Genomic DNA, 11,388 nt, shown 5'->3' with positions numbered 1-11,388 from the left:
ATACAGCTTCATATATCCCTGTGATATAAGTGATTTATCTATATGTAATGCCAGGCCTTTAAATTGAATTACTTAAAAAAAGCATGCTACAGTTGGCTGCATGTTTAATTTTTACTTTTCCTGGGATTTTGAAAACACTATTATTGAAGAGAATGTGGTAGAGTACATACCAAAGTATGTACTTTCATATATATCATATGGTTAGATAGATAGATAGATAGATGGATAGAATGAAACAGCTACATGAAAAGTGACAGTCTGTGGATGACATGATTCATCCAAGATGTCAGTGCAAAATCAGTTTCATTTAGTCCAGGTGTGTTTTGAGGTTCTTAAAGGTGATGAGAGCAGTGGCTGCTGCTGGGAGGGGTTGGGTTGACGTCTCTGTTTGTGTGTGTGTGTAAAAGTGACTGGGGGCCAGGGCGTGAGATTTCAAAGGGGTGTGTGCGTGTATATATGTGTGTGCATGGGGCGACGGTCTATTTGTGAGTGTGTGAGGGGGAGCATGAGATTTGTATCCGTTTGTGTGCAGCGGGGTGTGCGTGTGTGTTCTAGGTATAGCTGTGCTCGCGGTGAAAACATTTTTGGTAAAATCGTTTACTTTTGTTTGCTAATTCTAGCAAGTGGTAAAATAGACAAATTAGGGACAAATAAAATGTTTTTCGAGTGTCACAATCTGGCCTCTTGCCGTACATTGGATGTTTTTCGAGTGTCACAATCTGGCCTTATGCCGTACATTGGACACCCCAAGGCTAGAAGAAGGTCAAAAGGTAACAATGAGAATCATGATTTGGCACAAAACTTTAGTAGTTAGATTTCCTTTGTTGAGTTCAGTTCCAAAGAGAATCAATAAAGATGAATGTAGCGAAACAAAATACATAATCCTTGACCAAAGAATGTGCACCTGCAACTTTGAATACCAAGTGGAAAAATACAATAAAGATGGTGAACAACAGAAGGATATTGTGCATAAATTGGAAGGAAGCAACAAGGACTTTCCAAGCCTTACTATGGATTTGTCAACACATAAATCACTGTGCAGGAGAGTGCTTAGCAACAGCTAAGCAGTAGAAGGTCCTGGCAGCATTTGCGAAATTTCTCCCTTGGTACTTGTCTTGGCTTTGGTGATGGATAACCTGCTAATTTTGTTCTTTTTTGGAAAAGCCTCCAGTTAAGTTTGAGGAACATCCAGTTGAAAAATCCAATCCACAACATGAGATCAGGATGACAGCACTAGGTTCAGTTATATTAAAATTTGGAATATAACAGCTGCCATTGTTTTGTTTGCTATGACCGAAGTGAAGATGCCGGTCTGGTACTGGTCCACGTTTTGTGTAAGGTTCCTAACTTACCAACGTCCATTTCCATCCCTGGCAGCCAGATGCATAAGGAACCTTGTAAATGTATGGATTTCAAGTCCTTTTTTTCCCTTCTGCTCTCATCTGTGTTCACACAGTGTTAAAAGGTCACATCAAAAATGCATGAACATGGCTGGAGGATGTCACCGCTGGTGTACACAGGAACTGTGACTGAGTTCATAGTCCCCTCTCAAACATGGTCGGATCTCAACAAGACATGCAGCTGGGTTCCATGCAAACATGTAATTTTGCTGGTAAAATACTGCTGAGTAATCAGTTAGATAAACATGACATTATCGCTCGGATTTGTCTTGTCTTTGACTTTAGTTGATTATTTTCGCTTTTTTTTTAAAACAGTAAAATATGGAAAACAATGCATGGAATCACATTTGTTATGCATTAAAGAGGAAACTGTACCTCTACTTACTGGTAACCACAGTCAATGAATGATAATACACAGCTCTACATTTACTCAGCCCTAGTGGCAGACTTTCCAATGGCGTTGGATCATAATGATCTTTAGACATGTAATATCAATATGATGCAAGTACAAAGGTTTTTGAGGGGGCTAGGTTTTGAGGTCCATCACTGCAGTTTTCTTCTGAGTAGTGTTGTTGCTTACAGAAAGAAATAGCTGTTGTCTTGATTGAATGCTCGGGATCGATCAATCACTCAGTCAGTCAGTCAGTCAGTCTGTGTCGTTCTCTCTGTCTGTCTGTCGATTTTTATGTAAATACAAATAATTTTATATTTAATTTATTTTAGAATTAACATGATAATTGTCAAAACAGGCCAGTCAGATGTATTGGTATAGCCTGAATTCACCAAAAATATTTTGCCTCAATGAACTTTTTACATACAAAAACAATTCTTCCAACACACACTGCAAAATGTTTACTTCCATAAAGCAAGTATGTCATGTACTCTCACTGAATATATAAATCAAGTGTCCTCTCTCAGGTCTGTACGTGTAAAATAAGTTTGTGCAGCTGTATCACAGTCACAGGAAATAAGTCAGAACACATGATGAACACAATTTTTTTTTTTGACCAGGAACACAGCACAGAAACCTAAATGTTGAGCCAAATTTTACACTACTATGCAAAGGCCCTATCTTGTAATTTACTTTTTTTGTCATTATATTATTTCTACCTTGCTAACATTGTTCCATATGCACTCACGTGTACATGGTATTTTTATTTATTTATTTTTTAACAGTTGTTTTATCTTTGTTTATGTTTTATTCATTTTGAATGTTGTCCATAGTGGTGTGAAACCACTGCTTGGCAGATTCAGTGAGCTGGAGGTCCTGCTGTCCGACATGAACATTCAGCCGTGCAGCATTGATGCCGTCTTGATGGACGCCGGCTGCTCCTCCATGCAGATGGATCAGTCAGACAGAGGCTTCTCCCTGAGCAGAGACGGGCCGTTGGATATGAGAATGGATGGAGACAGGTAAGAGATGTGATGTCTGCTCTCCGTACGAAGACGCTGAAGCAGCGGTGCCTTAAAATCACCTGAGCGGCCACTGGAGCAGTGAATAATAAAACTGTTGACACAGAGAGCTGCAAACTACAGAGGACAATGGAGATCTCAAAATAGTTGGTTTTCATTTTTTCACTCATAAAGACTCTGCGAGAGATTGAGTTTATCGTGGATTTTTTTAGTGATCATAAATAATAATTTTAAAAAATGCTGTTGCTGTTAATTAATCTGAACACACAAAGAAAATTCATTAGTGCTTTTATTTTCATATTCATCTGCGTGTCTGGGTAAGTGGCTGTGTGTGCGTGTGAGTCACTGGGATTAAAATCTAATTTTTAATGAATGTTTTCACACACATAAATGAATTATGGCAGCACAGTGTGCCAGAAAAGAAAAAGATTTTATGTTTGTTTGTGAGAATTTGCACAGATTGCCTTGGTCTTTTTTATTCTCTTACATCCTTTCTATTCATAACTGTCAACCATAAAGGTGTTCAGCTGCATCTCAGAGTTGTCAGGATTCAATGCTCTCAGCAAGGACGTGACGTCAAGCAGCTTAATTGGGCTTCTCTTTGTGCGTAGGTACCTCGACGTGCCCTGCGCTGCTGACGTTGTGAATACCTTGGATCAACAGGCTCTTGCATCCATCCTCACTGCATATGGGGAAGAAAGACACGCCAGGAAAATAGCTTCAGCCATTGTAATGGCACGCCGTGTCAACCCCATCACCAGGACACAGCAGCTGGCCAGCGTGGTAGCAGGTTAGCGAGATACTATACTGTTTAAATCCCTGTAGCTCGGTGGAAGCTGTGGGGGGAAAAATAGGAGTTATTAGTGCTGTCTCCCAGTGGAATCTGAGAAAATTACCCGCTCGGTGATCCTGTTTCCTGCCTGTGGTTTGGGTGTCTGTCCTTCACATCTTCCTTTGAAAGAGGGGGGGGGGGGGGGGGGAAGGTGACATAAAGACAAAGGCTGGAGTGTCTGGAACCGAGTGTGACTGAACCTAAACAGTATGTCACACACGATAGCCCTCTCTCTTCCGTTTCATCACATTCATCCTTCTCCTCTTCCCCTTTCCTCGTTTCTATAGCCACAAACACACGGCGACACAAACACCCGCATGTGCTCAGACACACACGTGTGCATTAAGACTGGATCACATTATTTGTTTTTACTGATTGTTTTTCTTCTTCTTCTTCTCCTCCTCCTCCTCCTCCTCCTTTGCCTGAAGATTTGAGCGTCTGAAGGAGTGAGATGTCATTTCAATTGTTATTGCACAGAGCAGTATGTGCGTCAGTGTCACCCTGGGAGAACAGGTGTGAGTAAGAGCAGCAGTTTGATCTTTGTTTGAAAAGCAAAGCACGTCACCACCACCCATGTTTATTTGGAACAATCCAAGTGGACTCGATTTGAGAAAAGTTGCAGGTGTGGCTTTGTTATTGGTTATTATTCAGACAGATAATGCACAGTAACAGGAGACAGGATGAGGAGGTCTGTGTTCACTGGTGGGCAGGCATGTCAGCCTATAGTCAGACAAATACGATCTGGTTTGAAGTCGGACCTTTTGAGGCTCACTGTCCGCAGTGGAGATTTAGATATTAATCCTATTTAATTAGCACATATTTAATTAGCACATATTTAATTAGCACATATTTAATTAGCACATAATGACATTTACTGACATATTTTTACATTTCCTCCTCGAAATACAAATTCATATTTTCTATTGCTGAATGTTATTAGGAGGAGCTGCAGCCAGTCGTTGTCATGCTGACATATAGTTGAAGGCATGGGTGTCCAAAACCTTTTCAAAGAGGGTCAGATTTGATGAGGTGATCATGTGTGAGGGTCAAATTAACATCTCAGGTCATCTTATGACAAAGGCTGCAGGCCTTATAAAATTTGACTATGGGCCGCAATTGGCCCCCGAGCCAGAATTTGTACACATCTGCCTTAGAGACAAACAGCATACACTCTCACACCTACAGTCAGTCTGGTCTCATATCTAAAAGCTAAGCAGATAATCCTGATCGGGAGTATTTTGGTCTCTTACTTCCACCATCTTCATGCCCTTCTTCACTACATTCATTAACCTTCCTCTACATTGTTCAATAAATCCACGATCTCTCCTCAGCATGTGTCCAAACCATCTTCCCCCGGCCTTCTACCACTGTTTTTCTCCCGACTGATCTACCTTCGATTCTTCTCTGATCAGCTCATTCCTAATCCCATTAGCAGCTCTGCCACTTCCTTTTCATCTACTCTGCCCAAATATCCAACCATCATAGCAGATCTCACTACCACCACATAGATCTTCACTCTAGTTTTGCTGCTCTCACTCCGTAGCACTTTGGACACAAGTCCAAGCCGCTGGGAAAAACAACTAAAAAAGTGACTTGATGAGGTGTAAACTCCTTATCTATCCACTGTGCTGTGGTTCTGTGGTGTAGTGCTAGTCACGCCTACCTCATACTCGGAAGGTCCTGGGCACGAGCCCCAGACAAACCACATACTTGGCGCCTCCAAGGGGGCAGCCTGTTGCAGCAGATTTCAACAATTTCCCCAGTGTGGGATCAATTAAGTTCCTATTATAATTATTTAACCTGAAAGAGACATTAGCACAGACGGCGCTAAGGCGCTACCACAGGTGTTTTATTAAATTGCTAATATCGTAGCAGAACAAATCTGACAATAAAACTTGTTCTGATCCAGATTTCTGACATTTGACAATGAGACGCTGAACTGTGGTAGGAAGACACATAACACTTCCTGGCCGCCGTGCAGCTGGTTGCGATAAAAGGTTTCAGAGATTTCGGTCACTTGTTCGGCGTGTATTTAGGAGTACAACTATTTGAATGAAGTATGAGGCCGATGCAGCCTGAACATGGCCCTGTCAACCAGAACGGTTGTTTTATTGTCCTTAGTCATAAAAACAAGTAAAAAAAAAAGAAGATAAAACCCCTTTGTTAAGTTTGGATATAAAAAAGCAGCCCTGGCGTCTAATATTTTCCCTGCAGGATATAAAAAAGCAGCCCTGGCGTCTACTTCTTTAATATTTTCCCTGCGCTCAGTCGACACACTAATGCCTTAATAAACTATGTAGGTGATGTATCACCCTTATGCTCTCAGTGTTGCTTAAAGTCAATAAGTAATTAACAAATAAATTATTCAACCCTTTTGATGAGTGACTAATTCGTTGGAATGTTGTTGTTTTTTTTTTCCAACAAAGCAAATCCTGTGATTTGACTCTGTTAAATGAGATTTTCTTTTTGTTTCGTTCCTCTGCTCCTCTCATCACCAAAGCGAGTTAACATCCCCTGACAAATGTAACGGCACTTTCTCCAAATGGTATATTGTAAGAATTAATTGACTCATTAATACAAAATAAACAATCATTATTGCATAGTAGAGAGTTGCCAACATTGTCCACAGATGACGAACCGGAGCATCAAACACCGGACCTTTGTGTTGTAATCCCTGGTCTTCTCCGTGGATCTGTGTGTAGGACCACTGAGAGATGGATTAGAGAGAGGAAGAGATCAGAGGGCGTGGTGAGGCCAGGCCAGGGCTGGGCCGTGCTGCGCAGGCATCGTATTGATTCCAGCGTGAGTCACACCTTGGGCTGTTTAGTGCAGGAGGAGAGAAATGCCACATCGCTCACTCTGCCTTTAGAGCTGTTTCTCTGGGTCTAGAAGGTGTTTAATTGTTCTTTTGTTTTCTCGCCGGTGGTTATGGGCTGGTGATGACGCTTTTGTTTCTGTGGCGTCCAGCAAAGTTCATGAAGTTTCCATGTCACTCAAACTACCGGATTGACATTTACTCTTCTGTGAATTTAGATGATTTTTCACGTGGTTGTGAGAAACGAAAACGTTTTACCGCATGTTTCCAGTCGGAAATGACCTTTGCTAACATTCACATGCATTTTGAGTTAGAATCAAACAAATAAGGAGGAAGTGAAAGCATCAGCTTTAGGATGATTTAGTTGAAATGTAGTTGAAAAAATTATAAAAAAATTCAAATAAAAAAAAAACATTCATCCTCGAACCAAATAAAAAAAAAAAGCTGCTCATCTTTTTACTCAGGCATGTTACTATCAGTGCTAAATATCATTTATAGAGCACTGCACTTGGGCCTCAGTAGAATAATGGTTGGTGCTCTTCACTAACATCAAAGAGCTGTTTTGATCCCCTGCTTTTCTGTAAAGTATGTGTCAAATGAACTCTTTTTTTAGGGCTTAAATTAAAAATATACCAAGTCCTGTCTCAGTGAGTATGGATTAGGTCAATGCAGCAATTCACCAAACTTGACATTTTCCACATGACACACAATATAAAATATCTATATCTTTGCCTAAATTTTACCTTATCTTATTTTTTTTTTACTTTTGCACCAGTGCTGCTCTCACCAGTGGAAGTTTAAATAACACATTTTTAATTTTGTTTCGTTTACTTTCTGTTCAGTTTCCTAACCTGCTCCTTAAATATTGAGACAGATCTGCTCTTCATCAGGTGAAGACTCAGTGAAAGGTGACTCATGTGAGTCATTATTTTGCAGCAGCATTAAACTGTCACAAAACAATCAGTCGGTGGGAGTTTGATGTTGGAGTATCTCTTGGGTTTTTTTTCTCCCAGTTCATGTTAAATTTAACTCGTACCCAGCCAGTGTTTCCTCTTTGTTTTTACCTACATCAAAGTAAAAACCTGTTGTGTGAACATGAAATACTCCATCTCAAAGTAATCTCCAAGTCGAGCCTGTGGTGTGGAATAGAAGTTTATCAGATAACGCGGTGTAAAATTTGAGATGTGAAAGTTAACAGTTGTCTCTTTCAAGGCCGTAGCATCACTGTCAACCTCCAACGCTGAGACTGCGTGACGATAAGACATGTTTTTCTAGTGGCAAACCAGTTGCCATGGCCACCACCACAATAAAGTCACTCTGAATGGAAATAAAAAAGAGTGTTTGGCCAATGAAAACAACCGTTCATAGGTTCATCAAATGGCTCCAACTTTGACGTACAAGGAAATGATAAAAAATATTTTTCAGTCAGAAATGGGGAAAGTTTACCTTTAATCTCCAACTTTAGCGTTAGCCGGAAAGCAGAGTTTGTTGCAGTGAACAGTAGCTTGCATAACAAATGCACTTACAAATGTAAAAAAACAATGGCTTTTACTGCCACTAGTTAATGTCCTCTGTTCTGCTCATTAATTAACCGCTGGCTAAAATACATATTGAATTTGTTCGAAAATTTAAAAAGACAGAACGTGTCTTTTTAAGGCAAAAAAACCCCAACAAAAATAATCTCATATTTTACTTTACAGCTTTAGCCAAATTTAAGTGGAGAATTAAGCAGAAAGACCCTAAAAAAAAGATGACCGATTGTGGTGCATCCTACACAGGTCTGGAATAATAATCTGGAATAATACCGTTTCTGCTGTGGCTCCCAGCCAAACCATTTACTAACTGCATGTCGGAAGACTAATCTAACATTCCCCGAGCTTAAAAATAGTATGGGTATTTATTAATATTATGACTTACTGACTAAGAGCAGCGGACGACGTTGTTAATCACCGCAGGGCAGGAGATCTGCAGCCTTCCATCTCCACTGCTTGTGTTTTTCCATCCTGCACTTATCTGGACACGAGCATAAGCAAACCATTTTTTTTCTCAGTGTCCTCTGCTTGAAAGTTAAAGAGTAAACAGAGTTTTCTCCGTGTTAAAACCTATTCAAACTCCACTCTGTACAAGTGACATTTTTTTCAGATATGGACCTTTAAAAAAATTCCTGTAAAGTCAATTCTGGACATTTCGTCAGGGTCAGCCACGTTCGGAACAGCAGGCGAATGTGTCTGGAACATGCAGGTGGCACTTGGGTTGAGCAGGCAGGAGGCAGGCCACTCGCCCACGCACACACGTATTTGTGAATATCCAGAGCTTCTCCCTCGTTGTATTTTCTCACGGGCCTACTCGGACATGATCTGGAAATGTGACAGGGGAGTCGGCAGGAGGCGGTTTGTGTCACACATAACTTTCTTAAAGTGTCAAGAAAGTGGCTGTACTCTTTTGTTTTGTTTTGGGTTTTTATTTTGTTTTGTTTTTTTACCTGAAAGCAACTACAGAAAAAATGTCAAATATGGTAGAACTAAATCTTAGAAAAATAACACGAGGTATTTATTAAAAGTGGCTTCATATTTAGTTGGTCGTGTCATTTTAAAATTCTGTCTTCTACAGCTCGCACTTGGCTTGGAAGACAAGAGATTCTTCTTAAAGGGCTTAAAAAAACAATTCTGACAGTCAGCTCACTTCTTCTTTGGCAGCTGTCAGACTTTGAGTTGCACTAGTGCCCCCTCCTGTTTCTAGTTTGTAAATAAAAACATAGTACTGTACAGCTTTACTGTAGATGGACATGTACTGTAGCTACATATATATGTACATATATTTCCTGTGGGCTAGAGAAGATAAGTTAAAGATAATAAATAATATTTTAGTGCTATAGTTAAAGAAATGACTTCTTTGAAGTAATTGGAGCCAGCTTTGTTATTTGCGTTTGACCTCTACAACTATAATTGACCTTACTCTGCTTTCTTTGTCCTAAGGATCACTTCCTGCTGCCGTTGCCTACGCGCGTAAAGACCGACTGCACAGACCTGCGCACGTCGCCACCAAGACGTTCCAAGCTTTACGCATCTTTGTGAACGACGAGATGAACGAACTCCACGCCGGCCTGCGCGCGGCCCAGGCCGTGCTGAGGCCGGGAGGACGCCTGTGTGTGATCACCTTTCACTCACTCGAAGACAGACTGGTCAAGCGTTTCCTCAGGGGAGACGATTTGTCAAACCTAGATCAGCATCACTTCAGCCCGAAGAAGCAAAAAGGCAGGAAAGAAAAACCGCAGGATGAGAACGGAGACGGTGGAAGGGCTGTCTGGCTCCCCCTGCAAAGAAAGGTCACGGTCCCAAAGAAGGACGATGTGATTGACAATCCACGAGGACGCTCTGCTAAACTCAGGGCGGCAACGAAATGTTAACAATGTTCTTGTTTTTTTGTTTTTTTTAAATTAATCACAATAATGTGGGAAATACAGATTTATCCCTACACACGTGGCTCTTTTTGGTGTTTATGTAAACTTTTCTTAGAAATTATTTGCAGCCTCAATGATAAGAAGCTTTGAGGTCGGAGCCACTGGGTGACGTCCATCACACCCCCCACCTTTGGTCAACCCAACCTAGTCCAGCATGTTGTTTGTGACTGTGGAAGAAAACCAAAGTACCTGTTAAAAACCCACCCACTGTTCTTGTTGTAAGGCAAGAGCACTGACCACTCCTCCACCGTGGGGCCCGTTGTTTCACCTGCTGTTTTGTATGTAATTTTCCATTGACGTCTGATGGAGCGACTGCTCTGCTGCACATCCTGAACCAGTAGGTACTGAATGACACCAGTGTCAGCAGTGGCGCTGATGTTCTCCGACGATAGTGTTACCATCCTTTTGATCTTTACTATTGTACTTATTGTAATTGCGTCTTCAGGTTTGTTCACACTTTTCCTCCACTCCCAGTTTAGTGTACTCTTAATATAACCCTACTTGTTACCTTGGAAACTAAGAGGCACACACGCAACATTTAACTGTGTCTAAAATTATACGTGGTTATAATCAAATATAAAGCAGAGCCATATTGTTTATTTGAACGTCCCTCTCCTTTGACACGACTGGATGCTGAACGATGCAGGTGACTGTGTTCCACGTCCCACGAACAGACCCTCCTACTGGAAATCCAGCTGGAGGTCTGGATAACTATTTATCACATGCAAATTCTCTAAAAAAAAAAACCATGGAAACTGTAACCTCACGGCTGAGATAAATAACTGCACAGCAAAACTTTAACTCGGTCCTGATTCTATATGTGAACCACAGACTTAAAGGCCGTGCAGCTACATTTGTTCGAAAACATCCTTAAATTATGCTCTACCACACAGAGAGAATTTCAATGAGACCTTTGAAGCCTACAGAGAGCTGACCCTGGTCCTCCTCAACAGTCTACCATATTGTAATGACCAGTCTTCATGTTTTTGGACTTTGAGTTTCAACAGAAACCCCACACACAAACTGCAAACTTCAGGGGCAGAGCGAGTTTATCTTAGCTTGAATACTTGCCCACGGACCATATTTCGGAGAAAATCTATCTTACTGCTGGGTTTTAGTGTTTATTTTAGCCAAAAACACATTGACACACAAATGTTTTTTTTTTACCTGTAGCAATTAAAACATTTTTTATTAAAGATTTGAATGATTTGTTTAGAAGACACAAAGACTGAAAACATAGCACCTTTGGCTGGATTACCAAACATTAAAACAAAAACGATGACAGGACCAAAGCTCCAGGTCAGTTTGATTACGTTTCTACTTTTCAAGTTTATTTTTTTTATTTGATCATTTAAAAGAGCACAAAAAGACGAAGGTGATGTAGAAAGAAAACTGTTCTTTCCTGCCTGAATCAACAGGTCGATCTTCTCTTCTCCTCCACAATGACAGACTCCGACCCACCGCTGGA

General features: G+C 40.8%; 1 protein-coding gene across 2 annotated transcripts in view; it reads left to right on the top strand.

Annotated features, from left to right (window-relative positions):
- Positions 1–11,161, top strand: part of mettl15 (methyltransferase 15, mitochondrial 12S rRNA N4-cytidine) — a 40,625-nt gene extending 29,464 nt beyond the window's left edge. Inside the window, exons 4-6 of one of the 2 annotated variants that reach the window (XM_008310001.3) lie at positions 2,625–2,813; positions 3,425–3,603; positions 9,436–11,161. In XM_008310001.3, the coding sequence (XP_008308223.1) occupies positions 2,625–2,813; positions 3,425–3,603; positions 9,436–9,866 (799 nt within the window). In that variant the 3' untranslated portion in view covers positions 9,867–11,161. The remainder of the gene's footprint in view (positions 1–2,624; positions 2,814–3,424; positions 3,604–9,435) is intronic. The other variant, XM_008310002.3, reaches the window with a different exon arrangement.
- Positions 11,162–11,388: the final 227 nt, after the last annotated feature.

This window comes from Cynoglossus semilaevis, chromosome 5 (genome assembly GCF_000523025.1).
Source record: "Cynoglossus semilaevis isolate Cse_v1.0 chromosome 5, Cse_v1.0, whole genome shotgun sequence".
Lineage (NCBI taxonomy): Eukaryota > Metazoa > Chordata > Actinopteri > Pleuronectiformes > Cynoglossidae > Cynoglossus > Cynoglossus semilaevis.
Note: the sequence above shows the minus strand (reverse complement) of the source record. Positions and strands in the feature narration are given on the sequence as shown.